Consider the following 24,848-nt stretch of genomic DNA (forward strand, 5'->3'; position numbering starts at 1 on the left):
GATGCCGATTATTCTTTTTCGTTTCCTGACACAAGTAGCATGGACTTGGCACGGTGCGGGGAGGTGCTGGCTCGGGGAGAAGGCCCGTGCATTAGTGTGTTGGTCTGGGAAGCTGAGCCCTCGGTGGGAGCTTGTGCTGTGGTGGTGGATGTGAGCGTGGTACAGCACCGAATTGCTCCTCCGGCCCTGGCAGCAGAGGGCTGCAGTCCCCTCCTCGTGCTCTCCTTTTAAACTGCTGCAAAGTCCCAATGCAGGATTCTGAAAGTGCAGAAGTGTTGGTCTTTTGAAGACATTATCTGCAGGGCTGAAGGAACTACCTGCCCTTGGATCTGTTCGGTGTTTTCCTCCCTGGTCAGCCCCACGCATTGCCTTGTGCGCTGCCAGTAAAGCTGTGAGGGGAAGAGATGGTTTGGGAAGCTGATGTTCTGTGCTTGTGACAAAATGAACGAGTAACTCATTTTGGGAGTGCTGCTAGTTACCATAACTGCATTTTCCTTGCTTCCCCAGAGCCCACTGTCAGTGTGGTCCAAGACGCCCGCGCTCGGAGTGCCAGTTACCTCCAAAATCCATACGACCTGCCTAGGAACAGTCACATTCCTAGTCACTATGACCTCCTCCCCGTAAGGCACAGCCCGACGCACGGGCCATCTTGGGACAAGCAGTCTTAAAAGGGATGAACTTCATTGTGCACTGTGCTGCAAACACACGCTCTGAGGAAGCAAAAGAGAAGACAATCCTTTTCTGCGCTGCAGGATGCTGACGGGATTTCAGACTGTCTTACGCAAGGACCTAATGTAACACAACATCTGCCTGGGCCAACTGCTGCTGCATGATGTTATTTATAAAGACATTTTTATATGGGTAACAGGAACTAACGAGAACCTCCTCCACGTGTGACTGGAGTACATCACCCCAGGAAGGTGGCTACATACTCCAGGCAAAAACTCTGTGGCGTGTATTCTAACCCTGGCTTTGCTGTAAAATAAAACACAAAAACATGCTAAGTAGACGGACTTATACTACCAACTGCATCAAGAAACCTTTTACTGTTAGGAACAAAGTGACTAGGAATTCACTGGAATATATTTTCATCTTTGTCATGGAAATGGACATTTTTTCTGAATGAAAGCAGGGAAACTTGTCATTTCACTGTCTGGAAACCTCATTTACTGCCATCACCATGTGCAACCTGTGCAGCTCACACTTGGTAATGAGCACTGAGATTTTCATCCTTATATTCAGTACCAGGGTATTTCAGTTGAAGCGTATTAGCACAGACACATTCTGTACAGTTTTTTAAAATGTAACATCTTGGCAAACATCCACTGATCTCTGCTAATGACTTGAGTTTCAACAGTGAGTCTCACAGCCAACCTACCACACTTTTAAAAAGCTATAAAGTATTTTGATTGGCACAGATAGGCATTAATTTTCCTTATACAGCTTTTATTTTTTTAGATAATTCCACCAGCTTTATCAGGCAGTGTAAACCGATGCACCTTCACTCCCGGCCCGGGGACACAGCCGGTTTGCACAGACTAACCCTGGTTTGGTTTCCCTTTCCTAAAGCTAAGACACGTCTGCTCATCTTTACAAACCATCTCATCACGATTCGCTTAACAGCATGCCGTTTGTGATACCCTTTGATTTGATGTGCATTACCATGTAGTGCAACTTTATCCGTTGATGATTCTACCTGAAATGTCATTAAATTGAGCTGAAACTGGGTTTTCTTTTTCAGCACCTGTTTGTGAACTAATTATCAAGGGGTTGGCCCATGGTAAAGTTTTGGACTAAGCCACCATGAGTATTTTTTTTTAATGATCTTTATTGACCTAGATAGTAGAATACTTGCCGTTAAGCAGTTCCTTGTAGATTTTGAGCATGAAATAGTATTGATTCTAAGTACGTAATTTTATTAGGCAAATGTGGAAGCAGCAAGTTGATTTCCTCTTAAATATATAAAAAAAAATAATTCTGTTGCACATTCATCACTTTGATGGAAGTAGAAGAGAATGAAACCAGCATCAATCTGTTTGCTCTAAGCATGATCATTCGTGTAACCTGCTGGTCTAGGGGACGGGGACAAGGAGCCTTCCAGCTCGGAAGCAGCAGCTTGATGCTGGCTCAGAGTCAGACCAGGCATCAGATCACTCGGAGCACCCTGATGGGGCCGAGCCCGTGTCCCGGCAGACGGGCTCAGCCCTCACCTCTGGGATGGAAACCCCTCACACAGTGGTACTGAGCCACCCGCAACCTGCACAGCACCCCTGGGTGCACCACTGCAACACGCTCGTGTATCAGGCTGCGGGGAGCCCCGGCGCGGTGCTGCAGAAGGAGCTGGGACCCCAGCGGGTGGTCGGCTCGGCTCTGAACCCCACTGTGCAAACCAGTTCTGCAGTGAGGCAGCTGAGCTGAGCCCAGAGATGCCCCAGGCTTCCAGAGCAGCAGATTTTCATGTTGCAGGATAATGCATAAGTAGTTACATGAATGCTGCATGTGTGCATGGGGCCAATGACTGATCAGCAATAGTAATTTTATTTTCCAGGAAAGCCTTATTTGAGATGTAAGTAGACAATTATTTTGTAGGGCCAGTAGAAATATATTTTATGTACCTGAATAGAAAGACTTACCTCAAATCTATCAAGAGAAAGGCAGTTTGGTAAGGAATACTCTCGTTAGAGACCTACCTTGACACCTAGCACAAGCAGTCTCAGCTGCCGGCCTGACCAATCTTTGTGTGTGTTGCTGTAAAGCTTCCGATGAGACTCCAGAGAGCAGAGTTGTGCTCAGTTGGGGTTTTTTTCAAAGCTGGATTTTCAAACCAAATGCAACAGTGTGCACAGAGCTTAACAGGAAAAAAACAAAACAAAACCAACAAAAAAGTACCTTCTTGTATATTAGCATTAGCTTAGGAAATAGGCACCAAAATGGCAATACTTTTTTAAGGCAAGACAGATTTGTAATATATTTGTTCACTGTGCAAAGGTATTCACCTTGTACAAAATAAATTGAACTTCTCTCAGTGTGTATTTTCTGAAACGTACTCATTTGCAGACTTAAACAGGTCAGAGTCCTCCAGGCGACGTGGCTGGTCACAAAGGGGCTGCCCCCTCAACAAAAAAAAAAAAACAAACAGGAGGCATCAGGTTTACAAGCCAGAAGTCACAGGATTTCTCAGAAACCACAATGTTGTAATTCAGACTGTAATTTGGAGTTCATTTCAAGTAACGCCTAAGTTTAAAACAAAACGTAACTGGCTCTGTACGTATCCTTCTTACAATTCCTCAACAGTTTAACCTTAGCGGGTCTGAGCAAGAGACCTCGATGATGCACAAACCCAGCCGGACCAGATCCTGCACACCTACAAAGAGCAATCTGCAGCAAGTACCAGCACCAGGTCTCTCTCCGATTTCCACGCGATGCAATTCAGCGCGTGTCAGGACAGCCTCTGTGCCACTAGCGGGTCGTCTTGCCTTCAGGTGGGCGCTGGAGGGTACAGGCCAGCACAGCGTACCCTACTGCCCCTGCAGTGATGAGCCAGGACACATGGCAGCCACCTCAGCAGGTTTGACAGCACTCCCAGGAAGCCTAATCAATAAATCACGAGCATAGATTTGCAGCAGAAACACCTTCAGAATTAATGACTCCCAGGCAATGCAGCTGACTGCTACATGCTGAAGCTTTTCCAATATTTGTGCTTCATATTTCCAAAAATCTTGTTAACTAAAGCCCAGCATGTAATCTTCTTATTTGACAAGCCATACTCAATAAGCTATTTAAAGCTGGAAATTCATCAGGTTTGAACTGATAGAATAAGTAATTCTAGCTTAATAAAAATGTCTTTAAATCAGAACAACTCCATGTCCTTTCTGCTTAAGAGTCAGAACCTCAACTCCCATCAAATACAAGAACCACTGATGCTTGCTGAACAGCTTCAGAATTGTTAAGGTTGTGACTATTCAAATATGTAAATGACAGCAAAAGCTTTTTGGCAAGTAAAGCTCATTTTGCAGCATTATAGAGAGTTCCCAGAAACTCCAAAAGCTCATTTCAGGGCCCAAAAGCAATATCTGTTATAATCAGTTGTCTCTTATTAGCAGAAAAGAGACACTTCAGTGCAGAAATAACGCCAATTACAGAAGAGAATGATTAATCAGCAGCTGAACAGGAACAATATGCCGTTGGGTCAGTGTTCAGACAGAATAATGTCTTGCATTGTCTCTCCCAAAGCACTTTGTGAAGCACGTTCTTGTCCCAGGAGCGTCACCCAGCCCAGGGCCAGCCAGGATCTGCTGCCGCAGCACTGCAGTGCTTAGTCAGGAAAAAGCAGTATAAAACCATAGAACACGAGGCAAAGGCTTTAATGGGCAAGAAGTTACATCCCTGTATAAACTCTGTTTGATTTTGCTTTAGAAGTCGATGGCTTATGAAGGCTTTACAAACTATTGCATGAAAACATTGTTCTATGTTGCAGCAGTTCGTAAGTACAAAAGCAGATTTTGCACAGCATTTCCACCCAAGGCCTGATGGAAAAAAAGAAATTAAGAGCTCTTACTGTCTCTAACAGCACCCACAGCCATTTCACAGCTGCCCAGGACTTACACACAGCACTCTCTGTTGTGGACCAAAGGAAGAAGCACGTGCAAACTCTGCGTGGGGCAGGGGTGGCGTCGGCCTCCAACAGCCATCTGTGCTCCCACAGCCTTTGTCACGGTTGCATTTGCTGCAGAAGGAAGCAACTTGCATAAAAGCACGTGAAATCCAAACCTGACATGACAGCTAAGTCAAGTTGCCTGCTTACATGAATCAGAAAAGAAAGCGAAGCGAAACTCATCCTGCATTTCCAGTTGACAAATTTAGAACTTGGCTGCTGCGGTAATTTGGTTAATTCCAAAATATGCTCTGGTCTGGTTAGAGAAAATGCTGTGGGAACAACTCCCACAGTGAGCAAGGGCCCAGCCTGACGCCTTGTCCTTACGCTCTCCTGCAATACCAAGAGGCCCTACATAGCCTTTGTCCCCAGAGCCACCACACGTGCGGGGGCAGCTGCTGCTGGGGACACTGGCAGTCTGGCGCCTGAGCACCACCTCTTCAGCAGGACCCACAGCAGGATCACAAAGCCATAATAATTTGCTGTAGAAAGCAATACCTTGCTGTCCACAGAAGTTTCTTACTGGTGACAATATGGACAAGAAAACCCAGACAGGTTTGTAAAAGCTATTCAGAGGTTTCACTGGAGTGAACCCACAGACCTCTCAGAGTCCAAGAGCTCCCTGACACTGCCAAACCGTCATGGCTATGAACTGCAGCAGCCCCAAAAAGCTGCAGGCCTGGTCTGAATAACGAAGGCAACTGTCATGTAACACGACCCTTTCGGTTCCTTTTCTGGGTGTACTTCCACTTCAGCATCTTCTCAGAACCAGTTCAAAGAAGCTTACTAGCTTCCAGCACATAAAAACCTTCACGTCAGTTCCCAGTTCTCCCAAAAAACCGCACCCAACACCACACTGAGTTGTCCCCTGTAATTCTTTATTAGAATCATGGATGAATAGATTTTAAATCAATCTAAAAAAATAATGAATCAAGGTACAGTACATGCATAAAATACAAAGTAATTTACAAACAGATCAAAATAGCATCTTCAGAACTAATACCAGGAGGAGAAATGGATTTAAAAAAAAAAAAAAAAACCACAAAAAACAAGTGACCGACTACAGCAATGCCTTCTGTGTGCCTTACACATCATGAGCACCGCAAGACAGAAAGGTTGGGTATGAAACGCAGCTGGTAGTGCCTACCCAGATCTGGATGTTCCAAGTGGGTCATATCAGAGTTTGAGAAACTTCCCCTACAAGCAATTAGTTCCCTGTAATTGTATAAATAACTGCAGCCATTTATACAACAAACAGCTCTTTTAAATACTGTAGAAATTCAGCACCTATAGCCCCTAAATCTCAGTACTAACGATGCGTTTCGGAATAGCACACAGCGAGTGATATGCAGTGAGCGATATGCAGTGAGCGCAGTGACAGAAGGCACAGTTCATGTATCCCTGAACAAGCAAATCGAACAGATGATTTGTACTGAGCAACAGTCCACAGAGGGAACGCATCCAGTAAGAAAACTACTCCAGATGTTTCTCTTAAGGAACATATAACAAACCACTGGAATAGTTTAAAAATCCTGGATGAAACAGAACTGGAGACTAAGACGAGGTTGTGGAAGTTATTGATTCATCAACTCAAGCATTTGAATAAGCATGTAATACGTGACAACACCCTTCAAGTCTGTGGACCATGAAAGAAAAAAGGCATCTTCAAATCCTGATACCACCAGCACTGCGGGGGCCAAGTCTCGGGCAGCACAAAAACACGCTGCAAGTTCCAGTGATGGAGTGACCCTTCATCAGTTAAGACTGCTCGTGCTTTTCTTCATGCACAAGAGGCACCTCAGTGGGAGTGCCACCAGCGTCTCCCTGGCCAGCCTCCCAGCAGCTCTGCCTCACATTACAACCTCTGCAGCAGGTGCCAAACCACAACAGCTCCTTCACAGGTAGCAAGAACCCTGCTGCTATGTTCACAAGAAATTCTTTTTCTCCCCCATAATATTCCATAAAAAAAAAAAAAATCCTTAACTTGACAATCTGAAGATATAGCCAAAAACATTTAACTTACATTAAAATTGCACTTCAGAGCAATGGGCATTTCATCAAGCTTTAGATGCAGTATACAACACCTTAAGACAAGGAAAGATTATCCTGCCCAGAGATATTTTCCTAGTTCAACCAACAGTAACTGTTTTGCGAGGAGCAGAATAACGTCTTCAAGTGCTCACTAAAGGTGTCTGTGCTCTGACTAGCAGGCATCACGTTGGAAAGAGATCAGTTCAGTTCCAAACAATTTACTGAACCAAAACCGACAAGTCAGTGTTGGAAAAATACTGCAGCCACATAGAAGTAATAGATTCATTAACACTGAAATCAAAGTGTTTAAGACATGGAAAAATTCAGATGAAATAAGCAGAAACTAAAAACAAGAAAGTAACCACAAGAATTACAAATATATTTAAATCTCGGACCTGGGGAATATACACAGCCTTTTAGGAAAGAATGAACAATTCTATATATTCTGACAGCACTGCATCTTTGGTTTGTTTTCAGTGGTTGGAGGGACGTGAATGGGAACCACGTTGTTGCTTGGAGACATATCGTTTTCACGTCTGTCAGACATTTGCTTCTGGGAAACAATACGATAGATCTCTGGAAGATGAGAAAGATCTAGTCATTACACGTACACCAGCAAAACACCATCAGAAAGTTAAAACTGGGGGAAACCAAGCATAAATTATATAAAGATTTCCCACAGTTTTGAAACTATATTGGTAGCGCACAGAAGGTTTCACAAGAAGTTCAATTGTGATGCTTTCTATATTCAGAATATAAAATATGTGTTTGCAAAAGAAATGAGGTTTTTAACAACTATTTTACTTCCCTTGAGATAAGAGTTGGTAAACAGGCAGAATTCACAGGGGTTTTTTACTAGGAATCATAAACTATGTGCCCCGTCAATTCCTTCTCATGGTTCTTAAGGCTCCAAGGACAGTGGTCACGTGCTTGCTGACGTACCCATGGACAACAGCAAGATTAAAAACAGCCACTCAGAATTTCTGATAGGACTGCAAGGGCCATTGCTTCCCTCTTGGCATGCCTATCACATACAATACCTCACCTATCACCCAAATGGTTTTAAATCTTCAGAAAAGGTTGACTGGGGCCCAAAAGGGGAGACTCAGCACCTTAAGCAGCACACAAATCCTTTAATGAATTTGTTGCTGTGTTAGCATAGCTAAAATTCAAAACTATAGAAAAGAAATATGGACTCCAGATGAAAAAATTGCAGCATCAACTGGAAAGCATGGGTTAAACTCCTGTGCCTTCCCCAGCAGGCACCCACTGGGGAATGCCTTTGTTAGTGGTTGATGGCACTCACTGTACATAAACTCAGAGTAACTACAAAAGCACTTATTTCAGCTGCACAGAAGAAAAAGTACAGCATACATAGTAGCACTTCACCCCCAGAAAGGAAATCAAGGACACCAAAAATAGAACACTGCAAACTCACTTGCAAATTTGACTTTTAAAACCAGTAAAGTTAAAAAAAAAACACCAACAACAACAGGCTCACTAAACCTCAGTTTAACAAACAAGTTTGAAAGCGTTTCAGATTCAGCAAAGAGCCGACCCCGAAATGACAACATCGCGTATTTTACTTTGCACAACAGAAAAGCGTGCTGGCAACAAACACAGCAGCACTGCCAAGCAGCAGAGCCCCGAGAGAAGGCAGTTGATGCCCACACCCGATTTGCACACTCCAGCTCACTGCCCTGCCGTAAGGCACCGGGTAAGCCCAGGCTGCAGAGTGTCTGCACTTCACTCCTCGCAGAGGGAAGCAGGGATGAGCACAGCTCGCAAACAGCTCTGGCAAAACAAAGGTCCAAGTTCTTCTGAAGTCTCTTATCAGCCTGAATAACGACTGTCCAAACACACACCTCTCCTGACCCCAACACAAGACGCATCTTTTCCACCAGAAATTTTGTCATTAGTGAGTAGCCTTTGTTCAGAATTTTGATGAGCTGCTGCTGCTTAGCGCACATTCTGACACCGTTTCAGTACTGGAAATTGAGCAAGCAGCCTAGTGCAGAGAGGTCCTCTTTGCTGCCAAGGGCTGAGCACACAGCTAAGCGCCTGCTTTTATGACAATGGGAAGAGATGGCACCGAGGAGCTGAAAAGGGTCCTTGCCAAACAGGGCTTGAAAACCTCAGCCTTGATGCAGCGAGCCTGCACTGATTTAAGCTGCCAACACAGAGGCCAAGTGCTCCCCAGGAAAAGTAGCAGCAGGGCTGCAAGCGTCCACGGGGCTGTTGGCAAAATAAAAATCTGTCACGTAAATACTGTGCTGTATCTACAGGCTATAGAAGCAACACCAACCTTTGCAAGCGGCGCTTTGAAGGAATCTGCCTGCCGGGCCTCCAACTGACCGCTCAGACTCAGACAGGGCTAAACCGTTCAGGAAAATGGATGGGATGCTACATACACGTTCAGTTACAGATAAAGCCACTGAGGCAACCAAGAGCTGCACACATAAAAGGATTTTCTGATTTCACCCTTTCTCGAGTTCACTCTTCTTTCCAACAGTCTTACACATAAACAACTTCACAAGTTAAATGAATCCCATGAAATCAGATCTTTAAAGCCACCTGCAACCCCGTGTGGGAATTTGCAGATAAAGATCAGCTTCACCCTGTGGCAGGCCACTCAGCAAGGCTCAGCAGAGCGCTGGGGTGCAGAGGTGGGAGGAGCACAGCTGGAAAAGACCTACCCTGCGTTCTTCAAGTTTTCTGATCCACTGCCCTGCCCCAGCACAGGGCAGACAGCCGGCTTACCCCCAAGTGCAGAACGCTGCCCGCTCCCAGTCATTGGCAGAAAGCTCTCACCACCTCCATTACCAGAAACTCTCCAGTAGCACTTTCAGCAGCAATTCTCAATTTTCCAGAGAACTTCCTGAACAAGTTCATACTCGTCCCTAACATGAGCTGTCACACACTTCCTCCAGCCCTATGAGCAAGGAATCTGAACAGTGCCCTCTGTGTAACACCCTCACCTTACAGCAGCCCTGAAGCCTTAAAAACAATCCTAACAGCACCGATTTCTCTGCCGATGAAGGGTCTATCCCCTCTGACTTGGGAAGGCATTTCCATGTCCCCACTTCCACCACCTCCCCAGCAACCCTGCCAGGACATGTAGCAGCTGTGCTGCTTTAACCAACTCACAGCAAGCCCCAAGGAGTTGCTTGCTGCTGCTTCTCCCTCCTCTGCAGCGCAAACCTTTGCGCAGCCACGTTGTACTGCCCTAAAAGCCTAAATGGCTAAAACCTGCATTTCCCTGGAGCAGCTGCATGCTCCTTCACCACACAGCTGTGCTGGTGTGAAAGGGGAGGCGGGAACAGCTTAAACCTGCTCTCACTGGAGCGAACTGCCCAGAGGCATACACAGAAACTGGTCTGCACAGAGGAACGCCAGGCTAATGAAGACATGCGCTTTTTAATGAAGACACTACATTTTATGCTCTGCTCAGTAACTGAATGAGACCTTATTAAGAACACATTCACAGAATGCATCACTGCATAATTGGTAACTGTGTGAGACAGGCCTTGCACTGTAAAGACGGCTGGGAAAAAGTGACACTGCTGCCTAGGAGGAGCTTGACCAGACCCTGTCCGCTCAGCCTGCACTAGCGTTTCATTCATTCTCAGGTGTACAGAGCTAACAAACGAGGAAATCCCTAGGTTTTTTGATGTTAATGCTCTGTGATTGTGTTTCCTTGGAGATGGGATTCCTTAGAGATGAAACCACGGCAGAAGGCAGTGCAGGAATAGAGACAGTACAGAGCCAGGCAGGGAACAGAGGCAGACTCCAGTTTACTTTAAGGATGGTTTATCCTGCTGTGAATGCTCTGAGTAGCTAGGATTATAATACCAGTCTCTCCTACTTGCCAGATGATACAAAGCAGCTTTGTGTGCACAACAATCAGCCCTTAGAGTCTAGACATCTTGCAACAGAAGAATTTGGACAGGGACCATTACTCTAAGCCACAGAAGGAAAAGGTCCCCAAAACCTCATCTGGAATCCACAGCAGGACAGGAAGCCCACTAGATCCAAGACATACCCCCCCTCTAAAAGTCCTCTGTAATACAGGTAGAGGCAAGAAAAGCTTCCTCCCCCTTCTTCCACCTGTACAGTGGAAGTGTAACAGCAGAACACACACTTAGGCTTTTCTAACTATAATGGGTTCGTATTTCCTATGCCCAAAGCCATCCACTCAAAGTGGCTTAACCTGAGAATCTAGGTGTGGACAAGCTTAACACAGACCCTGCTACACCTCCAAGGGAAGTACTCTTACAAGTTTCCAACACTGTCCCAACCAGACCAGCTTCAGTAGGGCTGCAGGAGAAAGGAGTTTTGCTACAGACCTTAGTTGTGACACCCTGTATCAGGGGAGATCTAAGCAGCTGTGTGAAAGGCACTGGGAGCAGCCTGGGATGTCTCCGTGGTGCAGCTCCCAGCACTGCAAATACTAGCAGAGCTGGTGCAGCAGCGTGCCCTGCCCCTCCTTCTGCCAGCCACCTCCGCCCACAGCCTGTGGGCAAAAAAGCCTGTTGGCTTTACCAGCTTCCTTCTTCAAAGGACAGTGAGCATTCCACCTGCAGGCACTATGCTTGGAGGCAGCCTGGCCAAATACACGCGATCCATGATTCTGCAGGGTCACTCCGAAAATGACATTCCGCAGATGACTGCTCCCCTCTTTCCTCCAAAGCAAATCATTAACAGAAAAAGCCAGCTGTGAAGTGTTATCAAGAAGTCTATTGGCAGAACATTCGTCCTTAGCATGCCAGTCACAGCCGAGATGGAGCCAACCTGCTGTTAATGCATTATTTACTTCATCTTTATCTCCCTGAAACAGGAGCTCCTGTCTGGAGTGAGCCACATGCCCACTAATCAGCAGAAGTGTTTCTTCCAGCAGAGTTGAACCAAACCCTCCTAAACAAGGATCCTGTCCGCAAACCCAGGAGCTCTTTACCCAAAATACTGCCACAGCAACACACAGGGAACATTGACGTTTGTGGAAAAGCAACAGCCTCAGCAATCTGTCAGAGTCCACCAAGGGCAAGTTTTAATCACTTGTTCTTCCGTTACAGACTGCTCCCCTTACAGAAAAATTCATCCAGGGGAAAATAAAAAAAAAAAAAACAAAAACCTCCACAAATTAAAATCCCAAGTAACTTCTGGAATAAAAGGTACTAGTGGAAGCATGCGAGAAGAGATAAAGAAACAGCCTAGCCTGTGCCCAAGAGGTGAACTGCTTCCCCATGGCAATGGCAGTGTATCATCTGAGGTCACACAGCTCTGCTGAAGTAAAGCACCAGCCCAGGGCATGCAGGAAGCTTTCCACCCCTTCAGCCATCACTGTTAGAGAACAGAACGGTCTAACGGGTGATGGGCGCAATTAGGTGACTGGCGTGTATTGACTATGACAGCCACCACTGCCCACCAGCGAAGGGGTAAACAGTGCCTGATATATTTCCAGTTCTGTTTTCTTAGTGCTGTTGCTGCATAAGTACGAAAGTTTATTAACTAACCTTCATCTGAGGGCCCTGATCCCCTCTGAAAACTGAAACAACAAGCAGAGAGGCTGTTTGTTCCACATTACACGCAGCACATTTGGCCAGAACCTGACCTCAAAGTTCAGTCTAGGTGCTCCTGAGAGGAAACAGGTGACAACCAAGGACATATGCATAAATGGAAGACGCTTCAGGTTTTAGCAATTACAAATAAGCAACAAAAATGTCTTTCTCCTGAAATTCCATGCCCAAATTCATGAGCATTTTTGACAGGACTGCCTTTAGGCCCGTGAAGAAAACAGGAAGTCCAGCAGGCACCCCAGATACCATGGTGTTCAGCCACTCCTTAACCATCCACCCTCTTGACGGCATTAGTAATTAATTAGTCATGTAGGGAGTAAATGTATAAGCCAACATCTCTTTTTCTAAAAAAAAAAAAAAAATTAAAAAAATTGTGCAATGTTGAATTACAACCAGATGACAACACTGAAGTTAAAAGGGAACCACATGGTGCAGCTAAAGAGGAAACAAACTCAAACTTTTAGTCCCAGCACTGTATGAAGCAACAAGATGACAGGCATCCCCATGCACTGTTTATTCATCTAACACGAACACACTTTTTTGCTAGTATATGGGCAGGAGCACTACTGCTTGGGGATCCACTGCAAAGACCACAATACAACCAGAACCTCTCAGCGGCCTCTTACAACTAATAAGACAACAAACAGATGGACACAGGCAGGTAACATGCCAGCATCCTAACAACTCTCTTCACTGCTAGGGTGCTCATAAAGCATTTCGAACTCCTCAAAAAATTGTACAGAATTTATACTTCTATTACAGTAAATAGCTTCCTCACTGCCTCCTCACCTGCATGTTCCAGTATGGCTAACAAGTCCTTTTTGATGCATTTTTAATAGAATGTCTAAATTAGCAAGCAAAGAGGAAAAAAAAAAACCCCAAAACTAACGAGGTGCCAACGTCACGGCGATGAGATCTGATTAACAGAGACACACAGTTTAGAAAGTGGGGCTGTTCCTCACACCAAGCACATCACGTAGCCCGGCACATGCTACATCAGAAAGGAGGGCGTTTAAAATTGCAACTGGGAAACATGTTGGAGGCACTTGGAGAAAATGGAAACACTGCCTGGCACTTCTAGAACTGAGACATACCAGAACAGAGGAGTCTCTCAGGTGTTTTCAAGACCAAGAGTAGAGATTTAGAGAATCATTTGCCAAAGCAGGGAATGATGACAGCTCAAAAGGCATGCACGCCGCTGTCGTTCCACTGTGCCCTGGCTACAGGCAACAGGGTACACAGTAACACAAGTCCGCCGCAAGAGCTAGTGATTTCCGTGCCAATTTGTGAACTCCTACCCTATCCTTTATAAGCCATGGTTAAATTAAGGCCCCCCATGTCGTTGTAGTTCAATGTCTCAAGAGTCTTAACAAGTTTTGCATATCTAAAGATGGATTTAAACAAAAAGGAAGTACTTTATCCACAGAGCATAAAAAACACAGCGCACTCTGCAATCACATGTTCCAGAGGCCAAAAGTCCAGCCAGGACTATTAAACGCAACGACAATGACTACCCTGCAGTTCAGGAGTCACTATGTCTCAGACTACCAGTAGCAGTATTGTTCAAAGGAAGGATCTCTACACTTTCATCCCTCTTCCCTTGGCAACTGCTATGGTTACCATTAAAGATGGAAAAAAACTAGATTGACTTCTCCTCTGATAAACAATGGCTGTTTAACTTGCTGCTTGCATGAGCCAATTCTCTCCCGTGGGCACTCCCTATACCATACACAAATGGGAAACTGAAACGAACTCGGGAACGAATCCTTGTTCACTTTGATCTGCCCCAGGTTTCTAGTCAGCCTAGTTCAAGGCTGGCCTTTCAACTGTGACACTTCAAAACTGGACTTCAAATCTTACAGCTGTGAGGAATGATTAAATAGCAAAATCTTAAACACTTTATAGGCAAAGAAATGCCTATTTGCATCATATCTGAGCAGCCTTCTGCCCTTCCCCCTTGAAACACAAAGCACTAGATGACTCACCTGTCAGAATAGTCTGGAAAGCTGCTTCCACATTTGTAGAGTCTAAAGCAGATGTCTCAATAAATGACAAACCATTCTTCTCTGTGTGGACAGAAATGCTATAATTAGAGGGGTACATCACATATCTGTCTTACATCTGGAAGAACTTCTGTTCCAGATTATATGTGCAGTGTTTCTGATGAGATGCACAGGTATCAAGTTGTGGGGTTTTCCCCCCTTACGTGATCTGAAAGCAACACCACCGCTAGAATTTAGACTGATTCCCGAGCACAGGGGGATCAGCCCAGTGCTGTTTTACTTTGAGGCACATCTCCCCGCGTCACTGAAAGTGAGAATTTGTTGCACTTTCAAGAATTGTGTAATGAAGCTTCCGGGATTTTCTTTAACTTCATCAAGTTTCTCCACCTCCCACCTGCTAGTATGTCATGGCAGCTTATTTTATTTAGCAGGGCTAGCCCTAGCCCCGCCAGGGGAATGAGTGTCTTCCACCTGCAGGCAGGGATCCTCAGCACAGGCCGTAATCTCTGCAAACGCAGCTACAGCAAGCCTTAATGTAAGAAACCCAGCTACACTCCTGAATGAAAGAAATCTGGCCTAAAACAAGGCAAGATTTACAGAAACCAGAATTATTTTTTTTTCACAGATCATTATGTAACAAGAGTTGGAAAGCCAGTTTAATGGAAGTCTGTTCAGCCATGGGCATCTGCCAAAGGCTCCAGATCAGTTGGTGCAAAGAAGGCAGTATACAAGTAGGTGCACAGCTACCCACCATACAAGAAACTCAAACCTAAAACCATGGGCAGTTTCTGCAAGAGTAGCAATGCATAGGCAAGAGAATAAATCTGGTTTAAAACCTTCAAGTGCCTCTTGCTGATTCTTTACACCACGTCAGCAAGCACATTCTAAAGGCTTCCTTTTTGGCTGAATTATAAAGGGGCAAACATCAGTATGTGACACAGGAACATCACCAGCAGCACTCTTTTTCATTCTACCAGCACACTCACCTGTATCTAAGACAAGGTAGGCAGATTCCCCAGACAGTCAGCATTAGAACATTATTTTGAATTCACCAACCTGCAAAAGCTCTGGCCTCATCTGTAGGGACCGCTCTCAGGTGGCGCAAGTCACTCTTGTTCCCCACAAGCATGATCACAATATTGCTGTCAGCATGGTCTCTCAGCTCTTTCAACCATCGCTCTACATTCTCGTAAGTAAGATGCTTAGCAATGTCATACACCAATAATGCCCCTACAGCTCCGCGATAGTACCTGTGGGTGAAAAGGCACATTAGAGAACCAGCGAGAAACACGATTAGAAGCAGTAAGTTACTGTGCAGTAATGGGAAGTAGCTATTACTAAGACAGCTAAACAAAAAATACCCAGAACCAAGCTACATGGGACTTCAAACAGCCACGTAGAGCATCCAGACCAGGGTTATGCCACAGAACCACCAGAGCAGCCAGGGCAGCTTGGAGTCTAGGGAGTAAGCCAAAGCTTGTGTTTGTGGGGAGAACCCTGCATCCCAAAAATGAAGCTTTGGAATCTGTGGGGAACTACTGTTGCCTTCAACCTCTGACCCACTCCTGAAAAGTCCCCCACCCATCACTGTGGGTGCACGGCCCACAGTGACAGAAAGACTTTAGAACGACTCACTGGATCATAAAAACGTCCACCGGCTCTATTCCCTTTATAAAAGGCCACAGCTGATCTCCTTTCAGACCAGAGAGGCACAATAACACATACAAAAACAAACAGGCTGTGTTCTCCCACCCTGCAATCCCCTCCAGCTTTACTGAAATGCAGCTTTTCCCACGCTGTTCTTTTTCAATTAAAAAAAGTGTGCAAAGTGAGCAGTCTTGCAGTCTTTCCTTGCTGCTACAGGAGGGCTTCTGGTCCTAGCTACCACTGATAAAACCTCCTTAAACACTTGATATTACTTTATCAAGTGCTTGCATTGAAATAAGTCTCTCAAAGGTCTGCATTCTAGGCTTGTCTTGCTTCCAGTTACACATCATGAGAGCACTGAGAAGTAAATCAGTTTGCGCAAGCACACACTGTATCAAGTTTCTGGGCTGAATAGTATTTAACCTTCTTTCCACCATAAGTTGTGGATACTACTCGATAAAATAGAAAAACACCCCCTGTTTGCAGTTTCTGAGGAATCAGAAAGGCCCAGAATTACCCTCCTGGGCAAAAGCTTCTCTGCAGCCATACAAACTATCACTTACGCTGATGTTATAGCTCGGTATCGCTCCTGCCCTGCCGTGTCCCATATCTGAGCCTTTATTGTCTTCCCATCAACTTGAATGCTTCTTGTTGCAAACTCTACTCCAATGGTACTTTTGCTTTCCAAGTTAAACTCATTGCGAGTGAATCGAGACAAAAGGTTGCTCTTGCCTACTCCAGAGTCTCCAATAAGTACAACTACAAGACAAAAAAGGACGTAAGAATCAGATTCCAGATGTAGATAAGACATTGATAATCACCTGCAATAAACATTTATTTTCCAGAATGAAGCATGAAGGAAAACAGTGGCAAAACCACTACCCTTGTCACAGGCCTACTGTCCAAGTCTTGATATTCCTAGAGAAACAGAGCCATCACATTCAGCAGCATTTTGAACAGACATTAGACTTGACTTTTACTTGTTACATTTCAGTCTCCTCTACCCAACATGAAAGAACATTCCTCCTCCAGGAAGAATATGCATGGTTGTCACTCCAAAAGTTGGGAATTGTTTTTCATGTATTTCACATCCTCGAAACAACACTCAAGCTAAAAAAACAAAATGAAAAATCTACACCACGCAACAGAAATCCGTTTTGCTGAAGAAGTCTAAAACATAGGGCAAGCAGCAGACTCTGCCTTCATTTTACACTCTCTATACCTTTGCAGAAAGCAGGTTCCCTAACTGGGGAAAAGGAATAGAAAAGAAAAATTTATGAATAGAAAAAAAGAACCAAACCCATAGAAACCCACAAGACCACCGTCACCCTGATGGACAGTTCAAAATGTTAGCTGAGCTACAGCACTGTGCCCTTCCACAGTCATCCTCTGCTGCTGCAACTACCGGCCATTTTAGGCCAGAGCCTGAAACTGCTCTAAAATGCTGCTGGGCATTGCTAGGCCTCAGAACCACCACGCACTCCCCCTTCGCTAGCTCAGCTTGGCTCATCATGGCACCAGTGCCAGCAAACTAATTGGAAGGATTCAGCTATGCTTGACAAGACATTGACAGAAGGTTTAAAGTCCAGTTCCTACAGGAAAAAAAAAAGCATCGTGAGGATTTGCTGCAATATCCTGTAATGCTGAGTTGAAACGTGCAAGTTTAAGTGTAACTTAAAAACTCACTACCAAGATGCAGGTCACTGGATGAAACATTCACAACCCAGAACCACACCAACAGAAGCCTTTCGGGATGATCCTACGAAGATAAGGTACTGAACTGCTAACAGCAGGAAATGGAAGAAAAAGAGGATAAGTAAGAACCTTGAGAAGGAAGGCTGATAACTTTTACATGTGGCAATGAATCAATGCCAGTCCAAGCAAAAGAATGTACACTCCGACGACAAAAAAAAAAAAAAAAAAAAAAGGTAGTTGTGGCTATGCTTGTTTTGGAAAAAAACAACCCAACAGAAATATCTACTCAGTAACATACATCACATACTAGTTAAGACACTGCAGCACGGTGTTAAAGATTCTGTGTGGTACAACAGAGGAATGAGTGCACCAAACACTTAAATCGCGTGAGAACCCTCCCCGAGGAGTCTTAGTCTCACAGTGCAAATACTCCCATCTGCTGCTGCACCACACAGCAGCCCTCTGAACGCCATCCTCTATTCAAATAACATAAAACAATTCTGGCAAATGGGATTCTCTCTGACTTTAAGGGCAGAGCAGCACCTTTTAAACACCCTGGACAAAATGAAAATTGCAGCAAATGCTAGCTTCAAACACAGCCTTGTGGAGAATACTTCATCAAAATAAACATCTTTCCAGCTTCCCCTGCCAGCTGACTCAGCACACAGCCGGCCAAGCTGCAGAAGTTGCACAAAGCACAGAGTGGTTCTGTTAACCACTTCTGTTTATGAAGATCACAAGTGCAGGTAGGTGGCAAGCACATGTGCTGAATGCAAACAGGATTCTGCTTTCCTACGTGACAGGTCAGCACTGTTCAGTGTTGGCTGCCCTGACACAGCTGAATAGCCTTGCCGGCACAGAAGATGCTAAACTAATGAATTTGGTGCAGGGGACAGGGCACCTAATTGCATCGTCACCACCTGGCAAACTGCCATAGCAAATAAGTTCTTTATACAATTTTGGCAGGTTTAGGCCATGGCTTTAGATGACATCACATTTGTATTCACTGGGACATGTTCTAATTAAGTTCCTAGGAGGCACACCTCAGTCCTGCTATCACCCAGCACTAGCTTTGGCAGCGGCTGAAAACTTCTCTAAACAGGAAAAGCAATACACATACGTAATTTCCTTTTCCCAACAGGATGCACCATATACCTGTCAAGTATTCCACTCAAACGTATTTCTGTTATTCAGTGCATATGTCAAAGCACAGCTTTAAGTCATTTCACAATAGACAGATCATTTTAATTCCACCACCAGGTGTGGGTTTTTTCCTTACCTTGTCTGAATCCCATGCTGCTTATGTTCTGAATGGTTTCCTGCACCAGATTAATATGTCCCAGTTAAAAGTGGAAAATATTAGACTCTCCTCCTTGAAGTCAGCTATTTCTTCTACTTAATTAGGCCAATGCAGCTCCTCTTGAATGCGGACACAAGAACAGCTTGCTGTGTCAGCAGGCACCTATGGCCCCTCACATTTTCTGCATTTCTGCCAGTCTGAGCAAGTATGACCCTTTGAATACAATTATGAACTAAAACAGCTTTAACAGCCAGTCAGACTGTATTATTAATTTTAAGCTTGCTTTCCTTATCAAATTACCTCATTTTGATGCTTTATACCACACAGTGTTCCCAGGTATTATATTCTTAGCATACAAACAGAGTAGGAATGACCCTGGATGTCTGAGTCCTATTCTAACTCCCAGGCAAACAGTTTCTGGGAGGGAAATGACATTATCTAGTTCCACGTTAAAGCTAATTGTTCCTGCACACATACTTTTATTGGGCTTTTCTTCCAGAAGCTCACTCCTAATGGTTAGAAATTGCCTTCTAATTTTCAGAAGAAATTAGCGGTCAGCTGATGGTGGTGTTCATGTGCCAGCACTGTCCATTAGCTTATTAGTTTCTACTCCCAGTGGTGTTTACACTGGGGTATTTACAGAAAGCAACCCCATCTTCTCTCGGCTTTGTTCTACTAGCTAAATAAGCCAAGTCCCCAAATGTTTCCTTATAAACAGACAGTCCATTTCCCCAAACATCCTCCCTAGAAGTTTTTTAATTTATTTTCCACACAGTGAGAACTGTACACATCATTCTAAGCAAGGTCTCCCTGTGACACATACATGAAATTTACTATTTCCATCTCTACCAGGCATACCTAGAGCTAGAATGACCTTTTCCTGACACCTTGATGGCTCAACCTGGGATCAGACCTAACTGTTCTAGCTTTAAGTTGGCAAATTTTACTTTGCCAAACTCCTGTAAGTCCCCAGGCATAAAATGTTACATCCTGAATCCCACCTGATTTGGGGGATGGTAGTCCTCATAAGCACACGGCCCTTCCAGTGCTGCACTCCGACTTTCTCCTGCACCACTCACCTTGCATCATCAGCAAATTCCTTTACTACATCAGCGCTGCAAGGAGGAAGGTCTACAGGAAACATTCAAGCAAGTTCAGCAACAGGATCTACTCTTGTAAACCTCCATCAATAACCTTCCCTTACAGCAGCAGCGCCTTAGAAAGCTTCACAATCAAGGGAGATTTGTATTGGCACATTGTGGAAATCATGAAAGTGATCTCCTTGCCCCAGGTGACTGCTACTAGGCAGGTCATTCTTACTCGTTTACTGATCAGCGAGTTCAATACTTGCAAGCATTGCTCTTCAAATCAGCGCATTTGACTATCTACAGCATTTACCACCCCAAAAGGTTTAAGACAAGTATTTGGTGGAGGGGGGAAAAAAAATAAAAAAGTATGAAGTCTATGCTACTGCATAAATTTCATTCTGTAACTCCAGTTTTATTTCTGTAGAAGACCAAAATAAGAATTCAATTTCCTAAGTTGCATAAAAAGCAATTTCGAGAACTACATAAAGAAAGGATTATTAATTTTTCACCAACACTCCAGCTCACTCACCCAATTTTTATTTCTGTTAAACCTTTTAGCTGAAGTTTTCAGAAAATACTTTAATTATCTCATGAAGTATATTACAGACAACCTAATCAGGTTGAAAATAGAAAGTCCAGCATCACTAGCTTGTATTGTCTATGATAAAAGTTACTACACAAGTCATACATTACACGATTTAAAACAAGCTCACCAGCACTAGGGAACTACAATGTCTGAAAGGCCTCATCTCTACACTGAGCTCGACTATTAAGAGGCGCAGCAATGAAGAACCTGGACACGTCTTCACGGCCCCCAGAAGAACCCGCTGATGAACACCTCTTCCTGCCCACTTCAGTTGGAGTTTAAAGGAAACCAGAGTAAGATGACCCGATTCTACATCTTGTAAGTAGCTGCTGACAAACCTAACACGATCATGTCCTATATTAATCTCCCTCCTCACCCGTGCCCCCCTGCTTTATTCACCCACTTCCTGTCGCAGAGAACTGGCATCTCAAAGGCACTTCAGGGTAGGGCTTGTTTACTACCTGTACATACTACACGTAATGCAGAGCTGGGCCTCCAAATGCCTCTGTAGTAAAATGTCTAAACTGGCAGGTTATGGCACAAAAGGGCTCCACATCTAACACAGTGAAGGCAAAGGGCCTGCTACCATTGTAAAAACCAAGGCGTCATGCAACCGCTTTTCCCTACAAATTTCTCTAAACAAAACAAACAAGGAAAAAAATGTGGTTTTTAAAACCCAAAGCAACGAGTTTATTGCATTTCAGAGCATTTCCTCAATATCAAAGGGAAAAGCTGGAGAAAATAACATGCAAAGTAGGAAACAGTCAAAAATGTTTTTCCTAACAATAAGCTGAATGGCACCACAAGTCAGGTCAATATTCAGAAATGAGAAGCTTGACCCCAAATCCAGAGTGTCCAGATGGTCAAGGTGCAGACATAACCTTCTCAAGCTTTGTTCATAGAAAACACAGACGACATCTACAAGTGAGGGTTACTGTGATAACTCTTCATCTACTGCAAGTACATTACTTTAATCAAAGAGAGTAAAAAGTTCCTGCATTTAAGCCAGGCTTAACTTATTAAATAAAGTAATATCCTTATATTGCCATTATATTTCCCTCCCATTAAAATTAGAGCAAAATTCCTACAAACTGGACTTCATAGGTCTTGCATGTCTTCAAATGCAAACAGTAGGCACTGTTCTCAGCTAAACCCCAAAAGTAGTGAAGACTACAAAGACACGTGCAGCTGGACAAGAAAAAATTGCCAGAAGCTGCCTCTTTACAAGCTAGGCTTAGGCTTTAGCCTGTGCTGAAGCGGGCAGGGTCAGGAGAGGGGTAGTTTGTAACAGGTACTCGATTTTATTGTATGGTAACATAGGTGGGCTCAGCTTACACCCACCAGCAAAGGCAGCCTGATTACAACATACAGCTGCTGTCAGTGGCTGACAGGACAAAACCAGGTCTCACAGACACATGACAGTTTAACTCAAGAGTAATAAAAGACAGCTTAGACTAGAGAACATCACCCAATTACTTTAAACCAAGTCAAACCCTGAACTCAGTCCCACCAACCTACCATGTCCCTTCAAGTTCATAAACCCACAACCACTGTCCTACTGGATTAAGTGTCCTTACAGACCAACACCCAGTCTGACTGTCAGCAACCGATGTCTGAGAAACATTCCGTGTAACACAAGCAGCTAATCTTTGCCCTAGCAAGCCCCTGAATCTTCAAACAAGCAATACCTTCTGGCTTGTCATTGAAACCATTGCACTGAAATGCTCCAACAGACATTTCTCTTCCTCTGTAAATTTCTGTAGCTTTTCAAACCCCTCTGTAGTATTTATGGCACTGCAGCACTCAATTTACATATACATCTGTGGGACTTTTATGTCCTTTTGTTTTCGCCTGCTGCTCAATAAAAGCAGCATTACAGATATCCAGAGAAACTGACAAAACCAGTAGATAACTTCCCCTATTTGCCCTTATCAATCACTGTTTTAATTTTGATAAAGTTGTAGATCACTTCAGTATATGGGATATGAATCTATTAGCTCTCTCTCCTGATTATACTGATGCCCTTCTCCATCTTTTTAATTCTACAATATCCCTTTCAAAATGGATATACCCATTCCTGCCTGTATTTTCCCCTCAATCCCCAAGATGCTCATGTTTCAGATTCAAACATCAGTTGAACATTCCCCCTGAGTTTTCATTTCCTGTTCCAAGAGGTTTTACCTACCCCTTGCCTTTTTGACCAGCACCTGGTAAAGAGACATTCATTTCCGAGACCTACTTGCAGTAATTTCATGATCATTCCAGAGTGGTGACAGCTTGTTCAGAACAACCGTCACCTTTGGCAAGTTACAGAAGTTTCCACAATTTGTATTACTCTGCATTTGTCATGTTATTTCAGCTGCCACATTAATCCCAGTTACGTGACACTGCATCAACTTCCTGCAGTCTACTCCAGCTTTGCAAAGCCTGAATCACTCACCTTCATAACACCATTTTCAAAGCATTCCCTGAACTCCCAAGAGCCTCTATAAACCAGTCTAAACAGAAAAAGCTTTAGAAAGGGCAACCAATTAAACTAGGTTTGCACTTTTCCACGTAACTGGATCACAACTTTATTATCTTCCAATTACATAAGGAAGCAGGCCTAATGAAAGATAGGACCTCTCCCAACAAACCCTGCATCACTGATATTCCTAGGCCTTCACAGCTAAAGCATTACTTATAAACTGTATGAACAAGTAAAAATAATGCAATGGTTTTGATAACTCATACACATGAGTACCTACAGTAAGATTGCTTGATGCAATTAAGTTAAGCTGTCAGCAAGGCCCTTGCCAACGCTGCAAGCTGAGAGAAAAGGCATTTCTGGGTACTTCCTGATTTTATTTTAATAGCAGTGCAGATGACCGATTTACAGTTAGAAATAATGCCACTTTGCACATGGCAATTGGATAAAACAGGCAACAAAAAAGAATGTAATTCCTCAAAGTTATTACATGAGCTTAAGGGTACAGAAAGAACACACTTGATGTTTTTCTTTACCTAAGTTTCATGATGAAAAGCACTGGGTCCCTCACCATTACAATGCAGTAAGAAATACTCTAAATCCTAAATTCGAATTCACAATACCATTGCAATAAAAACCCTACTTTCTACAATACTGTGCTTGCTTTTAGAGTAGGACTTAAGAAGCTGGACTGTCAACCTCAAACCAGCAGCATTTCCATACACAGTTCACAGCGTGCTTTACGAACCTTTTTACAGCAGGCTGGTATTTTACTCTGCAGGGAGCAAAAACTGGGTAGTTAACTACAAGCCGCAACACTTTAACCCAACTTGCGTTGGCAGGGCTGACTGCAAGGGCACCACCAGCCCTGGAGGAAAAGGGGGGGAAGGTTCCCCTGCCCCCAGCCGGGTGCCAGGGCAGGACGCGGGATCACAGGGTGTGAAACAGCAGCTCCAGTCGCCTCTCGTGAAGAGCTCAGAGTGCAGAAAGCAGTAAATAATCCCGCTTTATTAAATTAGCTGCATCATCTACCAACGCTGAGCGCATAACTCAATTCTCCTTCCTCTTCCAGCTATTAAAAAGGACTGGGAATACTCCTTATCAGCCCTGGGCATCGCCTCCAGCGATCCCCGCCCGCCAGCCCAGAGGGCGGCCGGCGCCTCGGGCCCCGAAGGGCGCAGACGCCCCGCACAAGCGCGGCCCCGCCATGGACACCGGCCCCAACGGGACATTCTGGTGGCGGGGCAGGCAGCGGGGCCCAGCACCCCGCCGCGTCCGGGCCCAGCGACACGTCCCGCCGCCCCGCAGCCCCCGCCAGGCCGGCACAGAGCCGCCCGCGGCCCCCCGCCCCACCCCGGCGGCCTGCTCCCTCAGCGGAGCGGCGGCCGCGGGCCGGGCCCGTCCCCGGGGCTGCGCGGGGGGCAGCGACGGGGAGCGGCGCCCGCCGGAAGGTCGCGCCGTGAGGAGGCCTCTCGCCACCCCCCCGCCAAGGCCGGGACCCCCTGCGGAAGGTGACCCCACCGGCTGCTGCAGGGAGGGCCCGGCGCCCCCGTTACCTTTGAAGAGGTAGTCGTACTCGTCGTCGCGGGTGCCCATGGTGGGGTGCGCCGAGGCCGAGCACTGGGAGCGGGAGCCGGACCCTCCCTGCAGCCGCCGCAGCGCTTCCGCCCTCCGCGGAGGACAGGTGGTTCCGGGGCAGCGCGGCGGCGGCGCGAAACTACTTCCGGGGGGGGCAGGGCCGCCGCCGCGCCCACCCCGGCCTTAAAGAGCCTGTGCGGCGAGGGGGCGCGGGGCGTGGGCG

At 45.2% G+C, this 24,848-nt stretch overlaps 2 protein-coding genes across 4 annotated transcripts in view; one reads left to right on the forward strand and one right to left on the reverse strand.

The window, feature by feature from the left end:
• MEGF11 (multiple EGF like domains 11) overlaps positions 1–5,706 on the forward strand; it is a 288,743-nt gene extending 283,037 nt beyond the window's left edge. For all 3 annotated transcript variants that reach the window (XM_055715792.1, XM_055715793.1, XM_055715794.1), the window contains one exon: positions 508–5,706. In XM_055715792.1, coding sequence (XP_055571767.1) covers positions 508–668 — 161 coding nt within the window. In that variant the 3' untranslated portion in view covers positions 669–5,706. The remainder of the gene's footprint in view (positions 1–507) is intronic.
• RAB11A (RAB11A, member RAS oncogene family) lies at positions 5,512–24,761 on the reverse strand. Its single transcript, XM_055715795.1, has 5 exons — positions 24,604–24,761; positions 16,475–16,670; positions 15,321–15,514; positions 14,247–14,327; positions 5,512–7,261 (listed from the first exon to the last, which is right to left on the reverse strand). Exons 1-5 carry the CDS (start codon positions 24,641–24,643, stop codon positions 7,122–7,124), a joined length of 651 nt encoding a protein of 216 aa, XP_055571770.1. The 5' UTR covers positions 24,644–24,761; the 3' UTR covers positions 5,512–7,121.
• Between the last annotated feature and the right edge of the window lie 87 nt (positions 24,762–24,848).

The sequence above is a fragment of the Falco cherrug genome, chromosome 7 (assembly GCF_023634085.1).
Source record: "Falco cherrug isolate bFalChe1 chromosome 7, bFalChe1.pri, whole genome shotgun sequence".
Taxonomy (NCBI): Eukaryota; Metazoa; Chordata; class Aves; order Falconiformes; family Falconidae; genus Falco; species Falco cherrug.

Coding starts and splice junctions, on each gene's coding strand:
- RAB11A (XM_055715795.1), bottom strand. CDS start 24,643: ATGGGCACCCGCGACGACGAGTACGACTACCTCTTCAAAG. Junction 16,671..24,603: donor GTACGACTACCTCTTCAAAG/GTAACGGGGGCG, acceptor TTTGTCTTGTAG/TTGTACTTATTGGAGACTCT. Junction 7,262..14,246: donor TTTCCAGACTATTCTGACAG/GTGAGTCATCTA, acceptor CTCATCTTCCAG/AGATCTATCGTATTGTTTCC.